At 51.4% G+C, this 27,797-nt stretch overlaps 1 protein-coding gene across 3 annotated transcripts; it reads right to left on the bottom strand.

The window, feature by feature from the left end:
• Positions 1–4: 4 nt before the first annotated feature.
• SUPT5H (SPT5 homolog, DSIF elongation factor subunit) lies at positions 5–25,914 on the bottom strand. Of its 3 annotated transcripts, none has more exons than XM_030297766.1 (30): positions 25,860–25,914; positions 25,518–25,595; positions 20,921–21,086; positions 17,373–17,438; positions 16,821–16,832; positions 16,260–16,329; positions 16,063–16,131; positions 15,899–15,964; positions 15,622–15,652; positions 15,202–15,270; positions 11,578–11,829; positions 10,353–10,442; positions 10,175–10,245; positions 8,562–8,667; positions 8,253–8,346; positions 8,025–8,161; positions 7,459–7,614; positions 7,208–7,354; positions 6,229–6,375; positions 6,016–6,141; positions 4,846–4,930; positions 4,386–4,505; positions 4,201–4,303; positions 3,991–4,118; positions 3,785–3,890; positions 2,963–3,121; positions 2,677–2,845; positions 2,361–2,564; positions 510–605; positions 5–436 (listed from the first exon to the last, which is right to left on the bottom strand). In XM_030297766.1, exons 2-30 carry the CDS (start codon positions 25,590–25,592, stop codon positions 293–295), a joined length of 3,264 nt encoding a protein of 1,087 aa, XP_030153626.1. In that variant the 5' UTR covers positions 25,593–25,595; positions 25,860–25,914; the 3' UTR covers positions 5–292. The 3 variants fall into 3 exon arrangements, with proteins under 3 accessions (XP_030153626.1, XP_030153627.1, XP_030153628.1); XM_030297767.1 differs by having other exon boundaries at positions 25,849–25,909; XM_030297768.1 differs by lacking the exon at positions 16,821–16,832.
• Between the last annotated feature and the right edge of the window lie 1,883 nt (positions 25,915–27,797).

Genomic DNA, 27,797 nt, shown 5'->3' with positions numbered 1-27,797 from the left:
ACACTTTTGACCAAACAGCTTTTTATTGAAAGACCTTAACACAAAAGCAAGCTGGGGAAGGGAGGGTACAAGAAGGTGGGGACCCTCCCCCAGACTCTACTCTGATTCCCATGAACATCAGGGAGGGAAATAGGAACCCAGAAAGGAAAATAAAGGAAATCCTGAACAATCAGATTAGCCCTGGTCCAGGCCCCAAACCTGGCCCAGACCTGTCAGAGCCAAGGGCCAGAGAAGGAAAGAGGACACTCTCCATCTGCCAGATATCTGCCAAAGTCCACCCGCCCTGCGTTCCTTAGGCCTCCAGGAGCTTCCCCAGGAAGCGGAGGTTGAGGATCTTGAGCTGCTCATCAAGATCCATGCGGACGATGCCATCCTCACCATCGATGCTCAACAGGACGCCTGTGGCTTCCCGATCCTCACCCAGGATCACCTTCACCTGGGAGGGGGGGCACAGGGTCAGGGTCTGTGTCAGCAGCCCAAGGCTCCCACGTCCCCTTGGCCCCCCTTACCTTGTTGTTCTTGGTGGGGGTGATGGGCTCCAGGTGCTCACTGGAGATGCTGACAACCTTCTCACTGTCCTTCAGGTACACAGAGCACATGCCGCCCTGTGGGCAGGGACAGCCTGGTCAGCCTGGCCTGTTTCCGATATAGGACTGATGCCCGCACTCAAGGACCATAGGCTCAGGGCTCATTCTAAAAAATCACCTTCCCAAGGTGACACAGGGGCAGGAAAGGCCAAAAGCTGGGCCTAGTTCCTGGGCCTGTGGTGTGTGGGGGCAGGGTGATCAGATCAGCATGGGAAACATTAGAATGAAGCCAACTTAGGCCAAAAGAGAGACCGCTGCTCAGACACCTGACCCTTCATGTCCCAAGTGGGCCTCATCATCTTTCTCACACTTGCTCCTCCTCCTAGGCCTGCCCAGATCTGAGGGATGGCCCCACAGCCCCCAGGCCCCGGCCAGAGCTCTGACCTCAGGTTGGCCAGCTCTTTCACTGAAAATCTCCAGCTCTGAGGTGTGTTCACTGCCCTCCCGAGAGTCTCTGCCACCTCCCCCTCTCCTCTCTTCCCTACAGCCTTATAGTGAAGCCTGACCTCCCCTAGGCTCCCAGCCCCCAGTCTCCCCACCTTAATCCATCCCTGCTAGAGCAACGTAGTGAATTAATCCCAAACCACAGACCTGATGCCACCACCGCCCTGCCTGCTCAGATTCCTTAGGACACAGTCCAAGTTCCCTAGGCGGCCACGTGACCTGGCCCAGCCACTTCTCTTGCCTTGTCACTCACCTTCCCCCCTGGCTCTTTGTGTTCCAGCCACAATGAACATACTTCATCTCCCCAGATGTGCCAGCCTTTTCCTCACTCCCAGGCCTTTGCAAGTCCCCTCTTTCTGGAACACACTTAACCCTTTCCGCAACCATTTCTCTTGGCTTACTCCTATTCATTCTTCAGAACTTGGTGCAGATACCTCCTTCTCCAGGAAGCACCCCCCTGAACCCTCCTCCAAAGTTGACTAAGATGCCTCCTCTAGGTTCCCAGAGCTCCTCTTGCCCTTGGGACTTCCTGTACCCCAGCTCTGGCCACTCAGGCTGTTCCTGTCTGGGGACATGTCTGCCTCCCTCACTAGAATGTGAGATCTGTGAAGGCAGGGCCTGGAGCTGTTTTGGTCTCTGGTATTTTCAAGTAATGTTTACTAGAAGGCCAACAAGGTGCTGGTCCCTCATCTAGGGACTAGGGCTACTTAGGAAGGAAATACAGGCTTAGTAATCAAAGGATCACACCAGAATAAACTTTAAGCTTTTAGGCACCAGGTAGGTAACATAAAAAAAAGTTACATGGGCTTACAAGAGACAGATCTGAGACAGCTTAGGTGTTTCCCTGAAGGATGAATAGCAGTTTACTAGACAAAGGATGGAAGGAAGAGAATCCTAGAAAAAGGAAAGCGATGAGCAAAGGTCCAGAGGCTGGAGGGAACTTGGTGACCGTGAAGAACAGAGAGGCTGGTAATGCTGGAGCAGGGGGAGCACTAAGGGTAGTGGTGCCTGGCACTAAGCTGAAGCCTGGCACAGAGGAGCGCTCAGTCCATGTCACTGAACTGATCTCAGAGGAGTATATTAAAATGTAACCAGCTCCTGGGTACCAGTCACTGCTCCAGGCCAGGGGCCCCAGCCATGCACAGGACAGGCAGAAACCCCCGCCCTGTGGAGCCTACAGGCCACACCTTCTGTACCTGCTTTTCCGGGTACAAACAGGCACTGGAAAATGTGGTTAGATGGTTAAAAAGAAAAAAACCAGTAACAACAGAGACTGGGGACCCCAAAGGAGAGGGTGCCTGCCCACCCACCAGCCTGGGCTCCACTTACCGTGACGCTGCGGATGACTCCTGTCTGCCCCACCACCTGTGTATCCAGGTAGGTGTCCCGCACCTTCACCTGGATGTCAGTGGTTACCCAGTCGCTAGAGTTCTGCTCGATTCCTGAGCCTGGTGTGTGCGGGTTATAGCCACCAGGGGAGGGGGCTCCAGGTGTCATCGGACTGTAGCCAACAGGACTCGGGCTGGGGCTGGCCTGTAAGTGAAAGAGAGTGTTGTTGGAAACACGTCATCAAGCTTGGCTGTCCCTATAGACCCAAGGCCCATTCTAGCCCACCGCCCTTAAGGGCATGCAAGCTCACCAATACCTGATAGGCCATGGGGGAGGGTGTGGGGTGGTAGCTGGCTGGAGAGTGGGTGTTCTGGTAGCCCGCTGGGCTTGGCGCCACCTGGTGGTAGCTTTGGGGGCTGGGGCTGGGCTGGTAGGAGCCTTGCGGGGAGGGGGCGGCATAGGGGGAGAACTGGTCTGTGTTGTACCTGCAGAGTCAAAGACAGAAAGGAGCACTTGCTGGGGATAATGGAGAACAGGAGAAGGTAGTGGCAGTGGAGAAGGTCTGGGCAAGGGTTGATCAGGGCTGGCCACGGTGGACTCACATGGCTGGCGTCCCTGGCGTCTGTGGGTTGTACTGCGGGTTGACCTGTGGGGATGAGGGATCGGGATAGCCAGGTGTCTGGGGGTTGGGGGTGCCCCCATAGGCCTGTGGGGACGGGGTGGGCTCGTCGTCGAAAGCATACTCGTATTCTTCCTCAGCCCTGTTGGACAGAGAAGTCTGTTAAGAACAACTCTGTGGTAATCACAACAACGTAACAAATGCTTCCCGAGCTACACTGAACACCTCAACACCTCACAACAGCCCCATCAGAGACCTCCATTTCACAGTTGAGACTGGGAGGCAGAGATGAGGCTGCCTGCCCAAGGTCACACACTTGTCATATGACCTAGATCACAAAAATCTGTCTCTGAGCCCAGGTCTTTTCTTTTTTTTTTTAAAGTTTATCTTGAGAGAGCGTGCATGCGTGCACCGCTCCCCCCGCCCCCCACACACACACACGGGAGCAGGGAAGGAAAGAGAGAGAGAATCCCAAGCAGGTTCCCCACTGAGCCTGACTCAGGGCTCAATTTCACAACTGTGAGATCATGACCTGAACTGAAATCAACTATCAGATGCCAAACTGACTTGAGTCACCCAAGCGCCTCTCCAAGCCCAGGTCTTAACCACAGCCTACTACTATGGTGGGGATTGGAGAGACCATTTTATCGCCAGCCCAGCCCCACCTCCGCTTGGCACGTGACCAGCCTGGGGCTAGGAGCAGAGAATTCAGGGAGAGCCACACAGACCCCTCTATCCCACAGACACCCAGCATAACCACCCATACATGCACTCAGGGAACCCTGTCCTCCACCCCAGTTCTCACCGTGATGGCGTGTTAGGGTTGTTGGGGTCCCAAGCACCACTCTGAGCAGGAGTGCGGCTGCCGTCATGTAAGGGTGTCTGGGAACCGTAATGCGGGGTACGGCTGCCTGAAATGGGAGAGTAGGAGAGGTGTGTCTGTCTGTCAGCTCTGTCCTATCTGCAGCTCCCCCACATCGCCCCTCATCCCTGTCCCCTGGGCACACTCACCATCCTGGAGAGGTGTCTGAGAGCCATACATGGGTGTGCGGGAGCCAGAGCCATACATGGGCGTCTGGGAGCCATACATGGGTGTCCGCCCATAGGTTGAGGTCATCCCACCTGGGCGCCGTGAGCCCCTGTGGACACAGAGAACTAGATGGGTGAGAAGGACCCTCTCACCACCGAACAACCCCCCTCCTGCCCCGGCCCAGCCCGTACACCGTAGTGAGCCGCTGACGGTCCACAGAGATGGTCTGGCAGGTGGAGTGCAGCTCCACGCGGGCCGTGGACTCTGTGGCATCCTTCACCACACCGATGTAGCCTGGTGAGGAGGCAGGAGGTCAGGCTGGGTAGGGTTCTCTACCATGCCCCTCCCCAGGCCTCCAAATGGCCTCAAAGCTCACCTTTGTAGGGCCCTTGGGAGATGCGCACAGTCTGGCCTATGAGTTCGTTGTCTCTCCGCCCTCGGCCCCTGCTCATGCCGCCGCTGCCGCCACCGGGGCTGCCAAAGCCACCACGCTGACCTGGGGAGAAAGGAGAAGATCACCAGTCCCCAGGGCCATGCCCTCCCCTCACATGCTCCGTCCACAGACAGAGCAACCTCAAGCCCCTTCTTCACCTGCTTGACTCCCCCACACACCCACACTGGTTTAGAAGTTTCCTCTGGGTGGCCTGCACCAGAGCTCGGGCACAGCTGTGACCACTGCGGGCTGCCACCAGGAGCAGTGACGGGGGAGGGTCCTGGTCTTCATGGGCTCAGAGCCACATCAGGGCCAGGCCAGCCGAGCAGGCACTCAGGAAGTATGGGCTGAATAACCTCCCTCCTCCATCCCCCAGACACATCCCCGCCCAACTTCCCCTCACCTCCAGCGCTGGGGTGCATGGGGCTGCTGATCCGGGGACTCATAGGGGCAAAGCCACCCACTGTGAAGTTGGTCACATCTCGGGGCTAGGAAAGGGACAGGAAGTCAATCAGCAGGCAGGGCCTGGAGGACCGGCTCCTGGCCCCCACGCCACTGCCTGCCTCCACTTGGGAACAGTTCCTGCCTGAACTGGCCTAGCAGCTATCCCTCTCTCCTGGTGACAATGCCTCCATTTCCCTTTGAGAAAACTGTCACCCCAACACCACTGTGGGCCTGTCAATCAAGAGGCCTGGTCCTCCCCTGGCCAGGACTTTATAACCCTGCATAGCTGGGAGAATTCATGACCCCCACCTTCAGGACCATAAGGAAATCACCTCCTGGTCCCAGCTACCCAGATCCTGGGCCCGATTTCCCTTCTGATACGTGGTTCTATACAGCTTTCCTACAAGTCCTAGGACCTCTGCGTCTGCTGTTCCCTTGAGCTAGTCACATAGCTCTGCGTTCCTTCATTCAGGTCTCTGCTCAAGTGTCACCTCAAGGAAACCTTTCCTTAACCTTCTCCATCTAAATCAGCAGCTCCCGGGGCGCCTGGGTGGCGCAGTCGGTTAAGCGTCCGACTTCAGCCAGGTCACGATCTCGCGGTCCGTGAATTCGAGCCCCGCGTCGGGCTCTGGGCTGATGGCTCGGAGCCTGGAGCCTGCTTCCCATTCTGTGTCTCCCTCTCTCTCTGCCCCTCCCCCGTTCATGCTCTGTCTCTCTCTGGCCCAAAAATAAATAAACGTTGAAAAAAAAAAAAAAAATTTTTAAATCAGCAGCTCCCATTATTCTCTATTTCCCAGTCCTGTTTTACTTTTTTTCATAGTGCCTTTTTTCATAGTGTCACTTCACACTGTACTGTGTACGTACGTATTTATCTGTCTGTCTTCTAGCAGCTCTAGGACAGAAATTTGCATCTTGCTCGCTGTCATATCTCCAGTGTCAGAGACCCAACAGGTGCACAATAAAACCAAGTGGATGAATGATTTGGTGAAGAGCTCTGAATCCCAATCAACTCTGCCAAGGACCCGACACGGACATCTGCCATCCCAATCCTCCACGAGCCCACTGTTGTCGCTCCCAGGGCCAGGGAAGGCTGGGGAGCTGAGCCAGGGCGCCACCACACCCACCTCACCTTCGAGCCCCCTGCCAGGACGAGGTGGCGGGTCTTGCAGACAAACATGCCCCCATTCTCCACCAGTTTCTTGCAATGCAGGAAGGCGAAGCTGCGGAAGAGATGGCGAATTTCGCCCTCCCGGCCCTGGATGAGGAAAGGATGATCACTCTTGTGGCCATGCCGCACCCCAGCAATTTCAGGCGTGGCCGATGGGCAGGAGCTTATACTCACTGAGTGGGGGCCGTCAATGACCTTCACGATGTCTTTCACGTGGATGTTATTCTGTTCTGAGTCCAGGGCCACGGCAAAGCGGTTGTCCTTCTTCCGGGTCACAGCCTGGTGCCTGACAGTCACCACCTTCCCATACATGTTCAGTACCTATGGAGGGAGGGGAGGGATGCTGAGGGGTGAGAGTAGAAAGGGGTGACGTGGAGCAGGACTTTCCTAAAGTGGGACGATCCTTCCTTGTGGGAGGTTGTCCCAAGCTCTGCAGGAAGTCTAGACTCCCCGGCCCCGGGGCACGCAGTCTCAGGGCACCACCCTGTAGGCACTGGATCAAACAAAAACGTTCCCAATCATTCCAAAACACCCTTCAGGAGGAGACTCCATCCTGACTGAGGAACCTGAGGTATGCGTAGAGTAGATATTAACATAATAGCTGATGTCTACCCATCACTCTGTGCCAGGCTCCGTGCTAAATTCTTCACACAAGATTTCACTGAAGCCTCAAAACTTCCCTCTGAGATGAATGCTGTCATGATTCCCATTTTACACAAAGGGAATCTCAGGCCCAGAGAGGGCAAGTCACTAGCCCAGGGTCACACAGCATGGAATAACAGGGCCAAGATATAATTCCAGAGTCCAGGGTCCTAAGCATTAGGCTCTGACTCTCCCATCACCAGGTAGGGGTGAAGGCAAGGAGGGCACCCGCAGCACCCAGCCCCTGAGCAAGCACCTGGGTCTACATATTTGATCTCAGGGCTTCAATCACAATTATTAAAGTAGATGCTACCATTATCTCCATTTTAGAGGATACAAAATAGGCACAGAGAGGGTAAGCAATAGGTCACTTGTCCAACACCACACAGCCAACCATGGCTCACAGAGCCAGATCTGCCACCCAGAGCAGTCTGGGTTCTTAGCCACCTCCCAGGATGAGGAGCTCGAGGGAGAGGAAGACCCCTACACGGAAGCCCCGCCACACACACACCTGGAAGGTCTCCCGCTCCAGCCGCACAATGACACCCACGGTCTGAGGGTCTAGCTGCACCAGCTCCCCCCATTCATGCTGGCCCCCCACATCCACACCCGATGCCGTCTCTGAGCAGAGCTGCAGGTCCCGGGGGAGCACCTTCAGCTGTGGGAAATGGAAAACAGGTGAAGCAGGGTCCTGGTGGCTCATCGGCCTGGGTCTCTGTTCTGGCGTGCTCCACCCCTCCCCCCTCCCCCCCCCCCACCTACCTCATGCATGGTGAGGTCAGAAAACAGAATAACAAAGTTCTCCTCCACTCGCACAATGAGGCCTGTGTCACCCTCAAATCGGCCAGCAATCACCTTCACGTGGTCCCCCATCTTAAAGTACTTCCGAAGTTCCTGGGCCGGGAACTCCAACATGTCCTGGGGATTGGGTGTGGGGACACTGAGCAGGGGAAGGGAAGCCACCACAACCCACCTGCTTCCCCATCTCCAGAAGCCACTCATGTCCTCAGAAAAGACTTCTGCCAAAACCCACCCAGGCTCACACCACCCAACCCACAGATTCTTTAGGCCACCTGCCCTGGAGACAGCTGACCTCAGACTCAAGGTATTAGTCAGGATACCCCTTTACTCCACACACACAAAGCCTGTCCCCAAGACGTAGAATGCCAGACTAGACACTCTTCCTCAGACTAGCTGGAGACAGCCTCACCCCAGACACATCATGGTAGCCTGGACAAACCCTCAGACAGACGTACACGCCCTTAAAGCAAACGAAAACCAGGTAGCCATCTTAGATTATCCACAGGTATGGGCAGTACGGTACCCACCTTGAGGTCCTCATGCTTGGGCATGATGGTGATCTTGTTGCCATCCACGCTGAGGATCTTGCCCTGCAGGTTGATGAGCTCGCCCTCACACACCTCCACGTTGTCCCCAGGCTGGAAGTTGTGTTCCCGCTCCTTCCCTACAGGGACAGATGCAGGGCTGACTTGGGAGCTGCCTGTCAAGAGCCACCCCCTCTTCTTTGGCCTGAGTTACTGACAGGGACCAAATACCTGTGCTCTCAGTCACCACCTCAAGGTCAATGCCCTCTGGCTGGTCCTCAAACTTCTCCAGCTCAGAGAGTGTGGGCTTCACACCCTCTGTGATCTGAGACAAGGAGAGAGGAGAAAGGTCAGTGTCACAGTCCAGCTAAACGGGCTGGAGAGGTAGAGTGACTGCCCTGGGGATACTCGTGACTTGGAAGGCAATCCAGCACAGATCCAGATAACCCACCACTCTGGAGCCTGGACTGAAGGAGGGAGAGAAAGCTTGGCCTCCCTGCTCCCCACCGTCATAAGCAAGAGGCGCTCCAGGACCCTCACCACAGCAGACATGGCAAAGCTCTTGAACAGAAAGCCCTTCCGGCTGTAACGGTTCCCCTCGAAGATGAGGAAGTCACCATCAGAGGCGACATCGCCGCCCAGGGACCTGGGATTTTGGGGGAAAGAGAAGATTAGAAGGGGGATGAAGAAGAGAGTCTCAGTGAATCTCAGGCTCCTCTGCTGGAGAGGGGGGAAGAGGATCACAGGACGACTGACCCGTCCCGTTCCGCCGCACCCTGCTGGCCGAGCAACCCATCCCAAGCTGAAAGGCTCCTTCCTGCACTCTGCTGCTCTCTCCCCTGCTTTATTGTTCGCCACAGCCCACATCACCCTCTGAAAATGAGCCACTGTTTGATCCGTCTCCCTGACCAATAGCAACTCCCAAAGAGCAGCTTTTCACTCACTGCTATGTCCCCTAGAGCAGCGAGCATCTCGCACCCCGGAGGCGCTTGGTGAACACTAGCTGGACAAAGTATTGAACCATGCCAAACTTTCACATGCACGGAGCCCCGGTCTGCACCTGGCCTGGCCACACACCTCCACAACTCCTCCCCAAAGCCTAGGACATCACTAATGTGACCTGTTTCCTAGCGAAGTGAGGGAGTGAGGCTCGCATAGGGCACATCTCCCAGGGAGAGTGGTCTGAGTCAGGACTCAAATGTGGGGGGTGGTGGGACTCCCAAACCCGTGCCTTAACTCTACTGGCCCTGCCTGTGGGGCAGGAGGACACTCTGTCCCTGCCCACGCTTCTAGAGAGAGGAGGGAAAGCCCACCCCACTCCCAAAAAGGGAGCATAGGGGAGCAGGCTGAGCTCCCCCTGCCACTCACTCAATCCTCTTCTCACTCAAGTGCTGAGTTTGGTGGAGGCCCAAACAAGCTCTACAGGCCGGGTCAGGGCACTCAGTAAAAGGAGGTCCAGTCAAGTGGACAGCAGTGGGAGAAGTGGGTCCAATCTAGGCATGTGAAGTATTAGCCAAGTCCTGGGATGCAGCTCAAAAGGAGTTCTGTAATCCCCCTTTAACAGAACTGAAAACAGGCTGGCGGCTCACAGTGGGTTCCAGAACAGGACCAGTGGCAAAGGGTCACTGCACCTCTTGTTTCTTCCCCTCCTCTCCTGCCTTTCCCATCAGGAGCCCTCTGGCTAGCCCTGAAATGCTGGGGTCACTGGGCAGAGCTCCAGAGCTCCCTCCAGCTGGGGAGGGCGAGGGACACATCCTAATGGGAAGGGCTCTGTACTCCCACCTCAGGTGCCCAGGCACCAGAAGATCAGTGAAAGAGACCTTGTAAGGCCTGACATGTCGAGAACTCCCATTTCAGCGTGTGATACCACTAATCACACTTACTAGGAGTCAAGTGCTATTCTGGGTCCACACGCTTATTAAGTCATTTGATTCTCTCTACAGTCCCAGCAGGCAGGTATTGTTCTTTACAGCACAGGAAACAGAGGTCCAGGGATGTTAACTAACTTGGCTGAGGCACTGCTGGCAGGCTAACCACTCATAAAGTAGACCATGGATGGGTCGGGGGACCCACTCCTATGGGGGGAACCTGCAGAAGGCACTCTACATCACAGCTGTGGGGACCCAGCCCAACCAGTCCCCAAGGACATGCACCTGATCTTCTCAGCATCAAACAGCCTCTGTGGAGGTCGCTTAAACTTCTTCCTTTTGGCAAACCAGTCTTTCTGTGGAGGAAAGGTAGCACGGGTGGGAAGGGTGAAGGAGGAGGGCCCAGCCACCCACAAGGATCAGGCATCCGCCCACCCGTGAGCAGCAGCATGCCCCCTCGTACCAAGCTCATACGGGCCTTGATGCGGTCATAGTCGATGCGTGGGATCATCTTCAAGGAGATGGTGTTTTGGCTGGGCTCCACATAATCCACCTGAGGAGATGGGGGTGGTCAGGAGGGCCCTGGCCCTCCCTCTCTAACCCCAGACACAGGAAGGGCATGGAGATGGCAGGGACAGGGGGTGATGGGAAAGAAATCACACTGATGACAATCCCCCAAGTTCTCTCTGTCCTGTTTCCCCTCAACCCCGAAGCAGACTGTCCATCTCTCCTCAGATGTCTAAAAGGCCCCTCAAACCTAGTGCAACCACAACTAACCTTAGTCACCCCCCCACACCTGCTCCCTGCCAGCCTTCTCCCACTCCATCATTCCTTCTGGTCTGGCACACGAACTGGCAATTGTTCTGGACTCCCTCCCTACTCTTCCGCTCATCTCCGGTGTGTTAGCAACTCCCATGGGCTCTGCCTTCTAAACCCCTCGTCCCCCCTCTGACCTCGTCCCCCTCCTCTCTCCTACAACCCTGGGCAACCCAGGACTATGGTGGCACAGTCCCCTCGCTGGTCTCTGTAGCCCCATCTGGTCCAGTCTGGGGTTTGGCAGCCAGGTCCTTCTTTGTTGTGGGGGGCTGTCCCCTACACTGTAGGGTGCTAGCAGCATCCCCGGCCTCTATCCACTAGATGCTAGAGCAACTCCCCCCTCAGTTGACAGAACCAAGAAAAGGGACCACACTGTCCCTGCTTGAGAACGAGGAGTCTATCCTCGATGAAGCTCCCAGAGTAATCCTATTAAAATCCACATCACACCGTGTCCCTCCACCTCACTCCGGAAGAAGCCGAAGCCTTACGACAGGCCACAGGTGCAGTCCCCTCCCTGAGCCCACTCCCGGCCACTCTCACCCTCACACACTCTGCTTCAGCCAGGGCAGCCCTGTTCACATGCTGTTCCTTCCGCTGCAACACTCTTCCCCAAGATTTCCACAAAGCCCCCTCGCTCACGGCCTTCAGATCTTTACTCAGTGTGTTTTGAACTCTCACAGGAGATGGTCATCCATTCCCCTGGATGTGTGCTCCCAACAAAATCTAGGCTCTGCATCACCTAATCTGCCCTCTGCACTAGGAAAGGGCTGGGAATGACAAAAGGAAAAGGGAGGAGGACAGAACAGGGGAGCAGGGGCGTGAACACAGGCCCTGGCCCCTCAGCCACCCTGCCATATCCCCACCCCCGGCACCTGGGCGATGTCGTCCTTATAGATGCCCCTCTTGAGGCGGACCCAGGACTTCGGCTTCAGGTTGGCCACCTCCTTTACGACTTTGAGCACATCTGTCATTTCCTTGATGGGCACCATCTGCTGGTTCCAGTAGCCAAGCCGCAGGTTGCCCACGCCCTCGATGGCCTGCTTCACGTGCGTCTGCTTATAGGCCTCCACGTAGATGTAGCCCTTCACGTGCTCTGGTGCCACCACTGACTTAATCTGCAGGGGCTGTGGGGCCACGCCAGCAGAGGGAAACAGTGAGACGCGACTGCTACTAATGGTAATGGCCGCCACTACAGTGCTCTCTCTTCTAGGAATTCATCCCACAGTGTGTGCAACGACCCCAGGGATAAGGATGTCCACTGCAGGGTTATTGATTACAGCAAAAAAACAAGACTGCAAATTTTTAAATGCCCTCAAAAGGGATTTGTTGTGTCACAAATGTTCTGTGAAATATAGTGTACTGCTTAAAAAGGAATGAAACTCTATGTAGTGACACAGACAGGTAGCCAACACACACTATGTGTAAAAAGCAACAAGAGTGAAGAGAAATGGAACAATTACACTAAAAGCAAACAGAACGCGCTTTAAGACAAAACCTGTCACTGGAGACAAACAAGGGCATCCTAGAATGCTAAAAGGGTCAATCATTCAAGATGTCAGAATTACAGACATATATGAATGTAACAACAGGACCTCAAGGTACACGAGGCAAAACCCGACAGAAGAGACTAGAAAAGGAAAGAAAACTACACACAAAACAAGCAGAAGGAAAGAAATAATAAAGATCAGAATGGAAACAAGTAAAAGAGGGAGAATAGAGAAGTCCATCAAAACAAAAGCTCGTTCTTTGAAAAGATTAACAAATTTGACAAACCTATAGCCAGACTGACCCAGAAAAAGACAAAAGACTCAAGTTGCTAAAGACTCAAAAAGAAAGGACATTGCTACCAATCTTTTTTGTTTTAATTTTTTTTTAATGTTTATTTATTTTTGAGACAGAGAGAGACAGAGCATGAATGGGGGAGGGTCAGAGAGAGAAGGAGACACAGAATCCAAAGCAGGCTCCAGGCTCTGAGCCATCAGCACAGAGCCCAACGCGGGGCTCGAACCCACGGACCGTGAGATCATGACCTGAGCCGAAGTCGGATGCCCAACCGACTGAGCCACCCAGGCGCCCCCATTGCTACCAATCTTACAGGGTTACAAAACAATACTACAAATAAGTGCACACCGACAGATAAGATCACCTCAAAGAAATGAACGTTTCCCGTAGAAAAACAGAAACTACCAAAACTGACTCAAAAAGAAATACAACATCTGAATAGACCTACAAGAAGATATTGAATTAGTGATGGAAAAATACCCGCCCCCACCCCCCCCACACACACAGTGTCAGGACTAGACAGTCTCACTGGTGAATTCTACCCAACATCTTACACCCAGCAAGGAGCCCAACATGGGGCTTGAACTCACAACCCTGATATCAAGACCTGAGTTGATGCTTAACCGACTGAACCACCCAGGCACCTCACTATCCAACATTTTAATAACACTGATCCTTCACAAACTCTTTTTAGAAGAGGAGGTAACATTTTCCATCTCATTCTGTAGATCCAGTATTAACCTGACACTAAAAACAGACATCTTTAAGAAACTACAGTTCAATATTGCTTATGAACACAGATGTAAGTACAGTATCTCCAATTAAATAGTAAAACTGGATCCAGCAACATATCAGAAGGATCATACACCATGACCTTGAATTTTATGTTATGTGAGTTATATCTCAGTTAAAAAAAAAAAAACTACCCATTTGTTTCAGCATTGCCTGTGATACCAAAAAATGGAAACAATCTTGTATTTACTGGGCATGGAAAGATAATTAAGGTCTTGGCAAAAAGCTCACTGCAGAATAACACATGTACGGCATAACACCATTTTGTTTTAAAAACAGGGCAAAGTTTTCAACGTGCAGACGATGATCTGGAAAGACATAAACCAACAAGAATTCCTTCTGAAAAATGGGACTTAGGGATGGAGATTTGGGCTTCTACAATACACATGTACTGTTCTGGTCATTAAAAATAATAATCAGTCATAACTCAAGTGATCACCAGAATTTTGCCCAGGACACATGACTGAGGTCTGAGTACACTTGAAATGATTTGCAAATCCAACTGTCCACTTGGGCCCACTGACATACACCCACTGCTTCAGCAGGTACAAGCAATGTACTCAGCCTGACACGGACTATATTAAGTAAGAACATTACCGGCTAGCACAGAGTTAGCCGTAGCCCCATGTTTCATGAATTTTGAGCGTACCCTTCATTGGGTTTGCCCTTGTTCCAAAACTGACAATTATGCCTCTGACAATAACTATATTTACTGAACACAAGCTGCAGGCCAAGTCCCACATGAAAGCTGGACATGTCCAAAGCTACTTAATCCTAGCAATGCTGAGGAGCAAGCAAGGCACCCAGAAAGGGGAAGCAGCCTGAACAAGGTCAGAGAGGTAGGAAGCAGCAGGGACAGGATTCAAACTCCAGCTGTCTAAAGAAATATCTGTGAACTTAATGTTTATTTTTAAGAGTGACAAACGGGGAGGAGGATCAGAGAGAGGAGACACAGAATCGGAAGCAGGCTCCAGGCTCGGAGCTGTCAGCACAGAGCCTGACGTGGGGCTCAATCTCACGAAATGTGAGATCATGACCTGAGCAGAAGTCAGCCACTTAACCCACTGAGCCTACCCAGGTGCCCCAAGAAAGATCTGTGAACTTAAAGCAGCACCTTCATGCTTTGTGTGTTGTGAGTGAGCCCTGAAGGGACAGGACCAGCCCTGGCATAGTCACTGCTGTATCCTCAGCATCTCCCAGTGCAGAGACCTGACCACGGGAAGAGTTCAGCAGATGTGTGAAAACTGCACAGAAGAGGGAAGGAAGGAATTCTCCCCCTGACAGGCCTGTCCCCTGACACACTCAGCCACACTGTCCTATCCCAGGACTCCTCCCAAACAGTAAAAGGGGGACAGCTGCCCAACAGGGCTGGTGAACAGGCAAAACTCACTCAGGCAGAAAAGGTTCAGGAAGCTAAAGGCTGGGGTGCCTGGGTGGCTCAGTCGGTTAAGCGTCCGACTTCCACTCAGGTCATGATCACATGGTCTGTGAGTTCAAGCCCTGCTTCAGGCTCTGTGCTGACAGCTCAGAGCCTGGAGCCTGCTTCAGATTCTATGTCTCTTTCTCTCTCTGGGCCCCTCCCCCACTTCCCCTCCCCCCCCCCCCAATAAACATTATCAAAAAAAAAAAAAAGAAAAAGATGTTTAAAACAAACAAAAAAGGAAGCTAAAGGCTGACTTCTGGAGGGCTACAGGGGGCTGCTGAACCCTGTCAGGAATGCAGAAAGAACGAAGACAATACCTCTGTCAGGCACAGAAGAATGCTTCAATCCAGGGAGTGGTTGTTTTCTAGCTAAAGCAGCTCACGTAACAGACAATGCTGTTGACCGTAAGGAGCACCTGGTACCCTTGAACCTATACTGTCCCTCCCTCTGGGCTTTTGCTCTGTATCTCATTTCCCAGGTGCCTGCCTATCTGACTTACCGTGTCTGTGAACTGGTAGGCAATGAACTTGCGCATCAAGGAAATGGCCGTGGCCCGTTCCTCCCCAATCTGGAAGAGAGACAGACTTCAGATGGAGATGACAAGGTGAAGGACGGACACAGATAAAGGGACAGAAGACAACAGCAATGCAGAGTAATCAGGCAAGAAAGATAAAATGGAAGAGAGAGAGGAACAAAAAAGATGGACAGATACAGAGAAAGAGGAATGGATGGTAAGAAAGACAAAGGTGGGAGACAGTGAATTAAGTGACGGAGGAGTGAGGAGGGGCCAGGGGACGGGGGATGAAGAAGCAGAGACAGGACTAAGAGACTGATATGCCAAGGAGACCCAGGACAGAAAGCTGGGAGCTCTCCCTGACAAGGTCATTTCCCCCATTCCCCTGCATCCTGGAGCACACACCTTACATTTGACAGTCCACAGATTTGGATCCCTAGATAGGAGAAGAAAAGGAAACCCTTCAGGGAAATGGCCTCATCACAAAAGAACCGAATCCCCACACCCATCTTTCTTGCTCTCCCTCCACACCCTCTCCTCCTCCATCCCTCCTTCCAGAAGCAGAAGAGGGCAAGCGCCAACATGCCACCTGTTCCCACTATCCACCACTCTGTGTCTGCATAGGCACATCACCCCAATACAAGATTCCCCCATCTCAGCCCGTCCATCCCAACCCCCTTACTTGACTCCCGGAAGCAGCTGCTGCTGAGTGATGTCATCAGAGAGCTCATCAGATCCTCCATACACCCTGGAGAGAGGACAGCAATTGGGAAGGAGGGGTGATGCTCTGTCAGAAGCCTGACCCTTCCCGAGAAGGGACCACCTGCCCCCACCCCATGCCCTTACGTCTCTCCCACAGACGACTTGGCATATTTCTTCATGTAGTACTCGCCCAGTTCTTCCTCTCGCTGGTCCCTGGGGTGTGAAGGGGAAAGTAAACATGAATGAAAGGCTGTGGAGAGGAGGGTGGGCTGACTTGCTCCCAAGTCCCCCCCTGGAAGCCAGTCTCACCCTTTCACCCACCCCTACCCCCCGCTGCTTACCTCCAGAGGTTTTGTAGGCGGCGAGCCCCAGAACGGTCTTCATCCAGGACGACATTATCGATGTTGGAGGCTGCGAAAAAATGAGCAGATGGGGTAAGTAAGGGGAGGTGAAGGGCAAGGGCGTGGAGGAAGTGATGGGGGCTGAGAGGGCCGGAGCTGGGCCCTGGGGCAGGAGATACCTCACTGAGGAACCCCCAACCCTCACCCTCTACTCTGTCCTGCTCAGCATCTTGCTTCTCATGAAGAAGACTTGGGGACAGGGTCCAACAGGTGGGGACATCCAGCGGTTCCCCATCTCACAGCCGTTAAGTATGCCCTGAACTCCACCCCCCACCACTTATCCCTGCTGCCACAACGCTCACACGCATACATAAACACACACACTTCCCCAGGCCGACGGCTGGATACCTGGCCTCAGAACCCCCTGAACTCTGGACCCTGTATGAGTCAGAGCCCCCAGGGCCAGACAGGGGTCAGGGGTGGAAGGAGGGTACTGTGGGCAGGAAGGAGATGTCAGGATATGGGAGGAAGGTCGGGAAATCACAGTTTTCAGATTCTTACCTTCAATCTCTTCTACTTGGAGGAAGAGGAGGTGGTGGTGGTGGTGGTGGTGGTGGTGGTGGTGGGCGAGGGCAGACAAAGTATGAGCCAAATTATAGCAGCGAAATCAACCAATGGGTTGGGGGAAGGGGAAGGGAGGGACACAGGAAGGTTGAAAATCAAAAGTAAAGGCCAGGCACCAGGTGGTTGGGGGAGAAGCCGAAATGTATGAGGCGCACAAAACGGAAAATAACAGGGAAGTGGGGGCACTGGCCCAGGAAGTGGGGGGTTATCTTGGGACAGAGCCCACCCACCCTACAACCCCCATAAGGGATTCACGGGGGCCCTGGGACCCCAGAGTCCTCTTCCCACAACACCCACCACCCACAACCCCCACCCCCCAACTCATGGGCCTAAAAGGAAAAGGGTACAGAGCTGGTCTCTCTGGCAACGACAGAAAGAAGCGAGGTGAGGAGGGTGGGAGTTGGGGTGGTGCAGGGCATGGGGGTTGGGGATGGGCTCTCAAGACCCAAGACCCCAAAGTGGGCTTGCAGAGGTGGGGCCCACACACACCTTTCTCTAAAATGTCCTCTGCTCCGTCCTCCCACTGGTCCTCATCCTCATACTCATCGTCCACATCTGCAACAAGAAAGCCATGTGGTCAGGGAGGCAGCTGCAGCAAAGGTGACTTCGCGACAGTGGTTCCCAGGAAACATCTCTGGGGGGACAGGCACTACAAATATCCACCCTGCAGATCAGGACTCAGGGCTAGACAGGTGAGGCTCTCACCTGCTGCCCTGGAGCAGCTCCAAGCCGCAGGATCGAGTCTCCGTTGCAGCTTCGCTGCCACCTGGCTCTAAAAGCCATCCCTCCCCTAACCCCATCCAGGAGCCCATTTCAAATATCAGATCAGGGGCGCCTGGCTGGCTCAGTGAGTAGAACACGTAACTCCTGATCTTGGAGTCATGAGTTCAATCCCCATGCTGGGCGTAAAAATAAAAAATAAACTTAAAACAAAAAAAATCAGATGGGGTGCTGGGTGGCTCAGTCGGTTAAGCATCCAACTCTTGATTTTGGCTTAGGTCATGATCTCACAGTTCGTGGGTTCGAGCCCCGTGTCAGGCTCTATGCTGGGATTTTCTCTCCCTCTCTTTGCCCTTCCCTCGTACTCACTCGCACACGTTCACACACTCTCTCTCTCAAAAGAAAAAAAAATCAGATCAAATTAAGCAAGCAGAAAAGTTCCCTCCAAACTATCAAAACCAATAAATAGTTTGAAAAAAATTTTTTAACATTTATTTATTTTTGAGAGAGACACACACAGCATGAGCGGGGGAGGGGCAGAGAGAGAGGGAGACACGGAATCCAAAGCAGGCTCCAGGCCCTGAGCTGTCAGCACAGAGCCGGATGTGGGGCCCCAACTCATGAACAGCGAGATCACGAACTAAGCTGAAGTCGGACGCTCAACCAACCGAGACAGCCAGAGCCCCATTAAAGACACAATTCGTGATCTGTTGGTTTTGTTTATTGTTCCCTTCGGTTTATAACACTATTGCTTACCGAGTGTACTGTATGCCCTGCTCTGTTGTGAGTTCTTGCCACAGATTCCTCATTAATCCTCCTGGTGACCCTGAAGGAGGTAACACCACCGTTCTGATTTACAGTGAGGGCTCTGAGGCCCAGAGAGGTGACTTCACTGGCCCAGATTCTCAGCTAGTACCTGAGAAACAATCTGGCTTCGGGGTCCATTCATCTAATCTCTTCACTACATTACATATCCTCTTTTGTATGCAGCCAATGTTACACTAAAAACTGAAAAGTGGTATCTGTACGTGATGAAAAACGCAAAGTGTTCAGAGGATGTATGGGTACAGGTAAGTCTCCCTCCCATTTCTAACCCTAGCTCAGTCCCCTTTACCAAAGGCAACTCTATGACCAGTTTCTTGTCTAGAAATAATCTGTACTTAAAGAAGAAATGCATATAACACCCCCATTACCTGCCCCATTTTTTTTTTCCCAATGCAACTTTTTAGCACACTGTTCTGTACTTTCCACTTTTTCTAAGCAATGATACTACCTTGGAACTCTTTCATAGCAGCACATGCTTCATTTACTATTATCCGACTATCTGCCTCATAACTCATTTTACCAGGCTATTACCATCAACAGACATTTAGATCACCGAACACTTACAACTGCAAACAGGACTGCAGCAACTATCTTTGGCCTCGTATCTTTATGCACCTATTCGAGTTTAACTGTCAGATGAACTCCTAAAAAAGAACCGCTGGATCAAAGGGTCCCTGCATGTTAAATATCAATGGGCCCTGCCACATAGCCTTCCCACAGGCAGTGCCCAATGACACCCCAGAAAACACATGGCTATCCCGAGCAGTCCACGTCCAGGTCACACGGCATGTTATCCATTCTCTTGATCTGGGCACTTCTACCTAAGATCTTTTCTCTAAGAAAGGACTCGCTTCCCTCAGCTGTTAGGAAAAGGGCCAAAGCTCTCCAAGAACAGGAGTGTTCTGAGCATTTCCTGCCCCTCTGCTCCCTGGTTTTCCCTCAGGTAAGAGGGTCCTAAGAAAGGGAGGATGGCATTCCAAGTAGCTCTCCCTTACATGCACGTGGGGAACAGGCACTGTTGAGTATGGCTGGAGGGAGTATCTGGTATGATCTTTTCAGAGGCCAGTATTCGGCCACAGACATCAAAAGGCTTTCAAATCATATATATTCCCTTTGCCCAGTAATATGATCCATACAGATTTGCCACGTAAAAAATCTTCAGGGCCCATGTCAGATAAAATACCACATCTTCGAGGCACCTGGGTGGCTCAGTTGGTTAAGCGTCCAACTTTGGCTCAGGTCATGATCTCACAGTTCATGAGTTTGAGCCCCACGTCAGGCTCTGTGCTGACAGCTCAGAGCCCACTATGGATCCTCTGTCCCCCTCTCTCTGCCCCTCCCCCACTCATCCTTCTTTCTCTCTCTCCCTCAAAATAAAAAAACTTAAAAATATTACATCTTCATTTTCACTAATCTCTAACTGAAATTTAGTATTTACATCAATTACGAACAATGGAAACAAATCACGGCAATGTTAGCAGTGAACTCTGATATTTTCATGGCACGTTATACAGCTGAAGATATCTCAAAATATCATTTGCACTCATTGCTACTTCAAAATTAGATTCTTATCAGACCCTCCACTAAATCTTGTTATTTCAGCACATTCCTAACGAAACACACATGTTCTTTGAGTATTTAGGTACCGTATTTCAGTATAATTGTTCTCTCTGGAATCCTATGTATTTTTTCCTTAAGCATTTCAGAACACAATTCTAAGAAGGGGCCCACAGACTTCACCAGACACCAAAGAAGCCACAGCACAAAAAAGGTTAAGAAGCCCTGGTCTAGGCAATACCTTGTGTCTGAGTCTAAACACGTATGAGAGTGTTCCCAGCAGTGCTGCTTGTAATAATGAAAAACGCAAACTCCAATGTCCAACAAGAGATTGGTTACATAAAACAGATTATGGAAAAAATACTATGCAGCCATTGGGAAACAAACGGGTATTTCAAGGATGAGGACGATGACAGCATGAGCACTTAAGTGCCATACGTTGCTCAGGAAACTTTCTTTGAGAAACCAAACAGCAACTCACCCAGGGCCACATGGAGAAGAGAGCAGAGCCAGGCCACAAGGGACCCAGGCCTGTTGGCCTCCACCACCCTGTCCTGCCTACATCGAGGTCGTCTCAGCTTCCCACGAGAAGCACAGACTTCAGTTTTTTAAAGGATGATAATACTGTGACTGTTCTAAAAGGATTGATGTTTGGGGAATATATAAAGAAATATTTGGGGGTAAAATCATATATTTGGGATTTGCCACATCATCCAATAGTGGGCAGGAATGAAGAGGAAGAAGCAAAACGATCGGTACTAAGGTGTTAAGTGTTGACACGAGGTGACGGGACATGGAGGCTCCGTACACTATCTTACTACCGTGTGTGTTCGACATTTACCAAAAGAAAAACCTTTTGGAAAAACTCATTCAAGAAATAGAACCGAAGGTACAAGTCCGGCCAACGCTCAGCACCTGCCAGCCCTGTGACATACCAGCCTCGTCCAGAATGAAGCCGCCATGGCGGGGTTTCTTGGGAGGCCTGTCATCATCTTCCTCTTCCTCTTCCTCATCATATTCTTCCTCCTCTTCCTCCTCCTCTTCTTCCTCGGGCTCTTCCTCCTTCTCGCTGCCTGCTACACTCCGCCGCTCTTCTTCTACCTGCAGGGTTACAAAAGGTTGGGGCACCAGGGTTCTGTACCCCAAAATCCAGATACCAAGCTCCCCAACCCCAAATCTGACCTTAATTCTGGCTGGCTAGTCATAAGCCCCTCTGCTCTGCATACCCTCCCTTCCACCCCAGCCTCTCTGGGAGCCATCCTACCTCAGTGATAGCACTGCCACCCAGTCAACCAATACCTGGGAGCTGACCCAGACTCCCTGCTCCACTAGACCTCCTTGCTAGCCTCCACCTGGCCCGTAAATGTTTTAGCTCCATGAGGTCGGTCCTTGGCCCTCGTCTCTTTCCACTCTACAACTCCCCAGGCCGCCTCATCCACTCCCTCAGCTGGTGGGCATCTCTGTGACTATGATTCCCAGATCTCCGGTTCCAGTCTACACTGCTCCCCAAGGTCATCGCCTGCCTCTTGTTGCTAATCCCGAGGACAATCTTCTGTTATTACCTACGAGACACTTCACACCACTGCCTACTCCCCCCCTAAAGAAATGCTCTTCCCTTGACATCTGTCACATCACATCCTCCCGGCTTTTCTCCAACTTCTCTGGCTGGCCCTCTGCAGGCCCCTCTTCCTCTCTCACCCCTCAAGTGCTGGCTTCAGTCCCCAGGGTTCAGCCAGGGGCCCGCTCTGCTTCTCCCTGCATACACTCTCCCACTGGGCCACTTTACCTTCCAGTCCCAGTTCCTGTTTCTGCAGGTGATACCTCATCTGTCTCCAGCTCCCCACTTTCTTCCAGAACTAGAGGCCCCCCATATGTCAGCAGCCTCCACAGATGCCTCCCTTAGAGGTCTTCTGAACCCTTCACGCCCACCGTGTCCCACACTGATCTCAACATCTTCCCCTAGACCTGTGCTGGCTCCCTCTAGCTCTCATCAGGCACCAAACTCTTGACATTTCTGCTTTTGGAACACTGTCCCTCCAAGCTGTCCCTTCTCCCCCATCCCTACAGCCCTAGCCTAGGCCAGATCACTGCCCTCTAAAACCTAGCCCCCTGCCCAGCCTCCTTTCTGGTCTCTTGGCCTCCAAACCAGTCACAAAAGGAAATGACCCAGACAAAACAGTGTTCCCCAAACTTCAATCTTTTCCGCACTAACTACACGTCTTCTTGCCAAGTTCACATCAGTTCAACCTGTTTATCTGGTATTTTAAATTCACTCGTGCTTTTATTTAACTTAACAAAGAAACTTTTCCAAACTTTGGAATATTTCAGAAACAAAAACATTTTTAAAGTTAGCTTGTTACAAGTAAAAAGTAACCATAAAGATAAAAGCAAAACAGGGGCGCCTGGGTGGCTCAGTTGGTTAAGCGTCTGACTTCGGCTCAGGTCATGATCTCATGGTTCACAAGTTTGAGCCCCGTGTCGGGCTCTGTGCTGACAGCTCAGAGCCTGGAGCCTGCTTCGGATTCTGTGTCTCCCTCTCTCTCTGCCCCTCCCCACCTCTCAAAAATAAATAAAAACATTAAAAAATTATGATCTAAAATATGAAACTGATCATTTGGTCCCCTGCTTAAAACAGGGCCAGGGCTCCCCACTGCCCCCAGGTAAAGAACCAGCTGCTTAACAGCTTAGACTAGAAGCACACACTCTGCTACTGCCTCTCCTTCTTATCCTGCCTCTTCGGGCTCCCCCTCCCAAGTGCTAGGTCCCAGCCACACTGAACCATTCGTTCCATACTCTCTCAGTGCTAGTATCATCCGTGCTGGTCCTCTGCAAAAAAAAAAACAAAAAAAAAAAAACGTTCTTTTGCCTCTCACTCATACTTCAATCAAAATACTCCCCCTTCTAGAAAGTCATGCCTACCCCCTACCCCAGCAAAGTCAGGCACATCCTCTGAGCTTCCTCCATCACAGCCCCGACCACTGTGAGCTCTCTCAGGCTATCTCAGGCACTGCTGGGTCCCCAACATTACCCAGTTCAGGGATGGGAACAGAAGAAAACTTAAACATTTGTTTAGTACATACTCCTGACTCATCCACAATGTCCCGCCTTTTAACAACTCAAACGACTCTGAGTAGCCTGATTTCAAGGAACCCTGTCTTCATTCCCCTGGCTCAGTCCCAGCAAAGCCTTCTTTCCAAACCTGGCTCCCTGATCCCCGAGGAAAAGAGCTCCCATTACTATTTGTGTTATCTTGGGGCCGGAACGTGCTCTTACAGTGTCTGTCCTCAGCATCCCCTGAAGTAACCGCTGGTTTATAAAACTATCTCCCCTCCAGGACAGAGAGCTCCATGAAAGAGCCTGTGATCCCAGCCTGATAGGAACACTTGCTGAATGAATGAATGAATGAATGGGCAAGTTACTGTGGCTGAGAATGGGGAAACCGCTGATTCCCCCAACAGTGGCTCATCATCTGCCATCCCAACCTTCTATCCACAGGACCTGGTCCTTCAAGGACCATGCTAACCTTTGGCTATCCAAAAAGCCTATCCAGTCCTATCTCTAGCTGGCCTCTCACTGTCCTCCTGCCTCATCTAGTGACGGGAGACAAGTGAGCAGGTGAGTCAAGAGCCTGGTGTGGTGTTGGGGAAGTGAGATTTGCACAGAGCAAACCAGATGTCCCAGCCAGGAAAAGGACCCAGGGATCCTGGCCTCATTACCACCAGGCTTTAACCACAAGCAAAGTGCCTTGAAGCCATGAGTCAGGGAGACCAAGAACCCAGTACTGCTGCTCGAAGCAAAAACCCTTCCTAGCATCCTCCCACTTGCCTCACCCCCACCATGGCTTCCTGACTCTTCCAACTCTTCACTGGAAACTGAGGCCCCCCCACAGGGCACAAGGATTGACAATCAAATGCCTACCGAGGGCAAGCAGAGAACAAAAATAAATGGGGCAGCTCAAAGGAAACCCATGGCACTCTCCATCTACCTGATGTTTCCTAGGGCACAAGTAAAGGAAAACTTCCTTTTACCTAAATCTTCTGCCACAAGGCAGGCATCATGATAAATGGCAACTGATATATCCCAGGAATTGGAGAAAATTCCCCATTTTAAAGCAGGCTGCCACTTCTTGAGCAAAGAGCTGCTTGTTGGCTCCTCTAATTTTCCCAGAAAAGCAGAAAAATCATGATTTTTACATGAAATCGCCCTTGCAAGTGTTGGCAACTACCTTTAAAAAAACTGATCTATGTTTCTGTAGGTTAAAGGAGACATCTATAATCATCCAGTCATCTCTGTTAGTTTGTAACTGTTGCCTACTAAGTGTAAACTCCCTGAAAGCAAAAATTTGCCTTGTTCTAGTCTCTCCAACACCTAGAAAGAACCTAGAACAAAGTTGTAGATGCTCAAACATTCATTTGCTCAATAAATAAGTTAGAAATAAATAGACAAGGAAAATAGCTAAAAGGAGACTATTTAAAGTCAGTTATGTCCCAGGAAATGTTTATTTGATTCCTGAAACAGTGATCCTTTTAAAGCATTAGATCACATCCCTTCTTTGCTCAAAACCCCAAGGCTCTGTCGCACTCAATCAGGACCAATTCCTCACCAGAGGCTTCAAGATCCTATATGATCTGGCTCCCGTCACTTTCTTGTGGCGCTCACTCTGATCCAGCCAAACTTGACTCCTTGTTACTTTTTGAACACGCAGACATGCTCCCAACTTGGCACTTGCTGTTCCCCCCTTACTGGAACACTTTTCTTCCACACATGACTCACTTTCTCACCTCCAACACATCTTTTTTCAAATATCACTCTCTCAGACTCACCCTATTTAAAACTGACCCAAGGCTCCCTATTCCCCTTCCCTGCTCTTCTCCAAAGTACTTTCTGCTTTACTAAATGATACCCACATCAGTCACGTTTGTTTATGTTCACAGGGGCAAAGACTTTCAAAATGTTTTACTAGTGCAGCCCAAGGGCAAAAAAGTGTGCCTAGTACACAGTAGGCACTACTAAAAATACATTTCTGAAATGACCGTGCATACTCCAAAATAAAAGCTAACAGTGGGTGCTTCCTACATGCCAGATCCTTTAAACACATCACCTGTGGGGCTCCTGGTTTGCTCAGTCCGTTAAGCCTCTGATTTCAGCGCTTGTCATAATCCGATGGTTCATGGGTTTGAGCCCCGCATCAGGCTCTGTGCTGACAGCCCGGAGCCTGCGCCTGCTTCAGATTGTGCGTCTCCCTCTTTCTGCCCCTCCCTAGCTCATGCTCGCTCTCTCTCTTAAAAATGAATAAACATTTAAAAAATTAAACACATCACATGTTATTTCACTGTATTTGGGGCATCCCTGGCCTCTCGCACCTGTCCTTCTGCTTGACTTAGCCTTGCCTACTTCTCTGTCACTACCAACAATCTGGAGGCTCCCAGAGGCCAGAGCTCGTTCTGTTACCCTCCGAGCTCCCACAGGGGCCTTTTTGTCCCGGTCCTGTCCCCAGGCTCAATGCCTCCCCACAACGTCCCAGCCACACACCTCGGCCTCCTCGCCGTCACTGCTGCGCTCGCTGTCCTCCTCCTCGGAGAAGTTGCTGTCCTCACTGTCCGACATCTTCTGCTCTTGCAGGAAAAGACGGCCTCAGTGCGTCCCCCAAACAGCAGCCCCACCCCTGCCTCGGTTTCCCCGCCGGTTCCCGGAGAGAAAAAAAAAAATCCCTCAGCGCACTTCCGGCAGCCTGGTTCTGGCAAGGGTGAACCCGAAAGGCTACCCCTTAAGCTATCTGCTACACCTTCCGTGTCCCGGAATCTGGTCTCTAAAGCCTCCCTATGCCCCGGCGACCCCCGGTCCTGCCACCACGGCGTCCTACCCAACCCTCACCGCTCCGGTTCCACCTCAACCTTCGGTACCAGCAGCTGTTCACACGACGCCTGGCTGGGACTGATGTGCCCTCTCGCGAGAACCTACGCGTCGACCTCGCTTAACGCGAGATTTCCGGGGCTAGTCCCCGGCGACGCACTTCCAGGACGCCATCTTGAAAGTGGCAGATCCGGCTCAATGTAGAGCATGGAGTCGACATCTTGGGAGGGTCAAAGAGGAAGGATGGTTACTCCCCTTCTGGACGGCACTTCCAACCGGGAATTCGTGTTTGAATTTAATAGTGTGGTGTGCCAAGCCGTGAAGAGGCAGGGAATGACCAAATAACAATGAGTTAGCAAATAAATCAGACTTTATCTCCTACCTCCAAAACATTCCTCGGAGGTAAGTACCCCCATTTTGCTGACAAGGAAACTGAAGCTCAGAAAATAAACTGGACAGGGGCAGACCTAAGACTCCTTCCCCCAAGTTTGAGTGACTCTTAAAACTCTTGTTTTCCTTTACAAATCCCGAAGTTTAAATCAATGTGAATTTACATATTAGTAATTATTTGTCAGACAGATGGCAAAGAGGACCAGGCATGATAAGGGTAAGAAAAATTCACTCGATGAAGAGGGAAAAAATGAGAAACTTTTTTAAAAAGTGTTTTTATTTTTGACAGAGAGAGAGCGCGCGCGCGCGCGCGCGCGAGCGAGCATGAGTCGGGGAGGGAGAGGGAAACACAAAATGTGAAGCAGGCTCCAGGCTCTGAGCTGTCAGCACAGAGCCGGATGCAGGGCTCGAACTCACCGACCAGGAGGTCATGACCTGAGCCAAAGTTGGACGCTCAACCGACTGAGCCACCCAGGCACCACGCCCCCCCCCCCCCCCGCCCAAATCAGAAACTTTTAAAACACATTGCTAAAATTTCTTGCATAAGCATTGAGACACCTGGATTCAGTTTACAGAAATTTAATATGCACCTGGTTACAGAGTAAGATGGCGTGGTCAGGCCAACAGTGGGCTCACAAGACACTATCAGGGAATGAATACACCACAGGTGTGTCTGTGTGAGCACACACTCCTTGATCCAACAATCTCAGCCTGAACCCAAGACAGACTGGGGAGGGGCTGGTCATTCTATAAAAATGTTTTCCCTTCTATGAGCTTGATCCCCACATGTTTATACATATTTAATAATTAGGCTTCATGCGTCTAGTGGAGCCCAATGCAGGGCTTGAACTCGTGACCCTGAGATCAACAGTTGGACATGCAACTGACTGAGCCACCCAGGTGCCCCCAAGTTTGATTCTTTTAAACACCAGCTCTTTAAAATAGGATCCCACATGTAAAATGCCTACTGACACTGCTGCAGAAAGCTATTTACTCCAGGAAAGTGAGGGAGCAGTAATTTTCTCCTCGTAGAAGGTTCTTCCTTGGTGTCTCAGTGGTTCTCAACCCTACCACTATGTAAGAATATGTAAGAAGATAGAAGAGAGATGCGTGATAGCCCCAAAGTGGAAACAACCCAATGTCCACCATGAGGAGAATGGATAAACCAATTCGGGTGCATTCATACCATGGAATAGTAACAAACTGCTGATATGCACGTGAGTGAATCTCAAAAAGATCATGCTGAGTGAAAGAAGCCAGACACTAGAATATGTATAGTATGATTCCGTTCATATGAATCTCTAGAGGAGGCAAAGCTAATTCTATACAGACAGGAAGCAGATTAATGGATGTCTACGACTGGACGTGAAGACTGGGAAGGGGCATAAGGGATGATGCTTTGGGGTGATGGAAATGTGGCTGTGTGTATATATTTGTCAGAACTCATTGAAATGCACGTTTAAAACGTATGCTTTTTACTGTATACAAATTACACATCAATAAAGTTGTTATTTTCAATAAAGTTGATTTTCAAACTATAGCTGTTCAGGATGCACCAGAGACCAATAA

This window comes from Lynx canadensis, chromosome E2, assembly GCF_007474595.2.
Source record: "Lynx canadensis isolate LIC74 chromosome E2, mLynCan4.pri.v2, whole genome shotgun sequence".
In the NCBI taxonomy this organism is placed as follows: Eukaryota; Metazoa; Chordata; class Mammalia; order Carnivora; family Felidae; genus Lynx; species Lynx canadensis.
The sequence above is the reverse complement of the archived record's forward strand: the minus strand, read 5'-3'. Positions and strand labels throughout refer to the sequence as shown.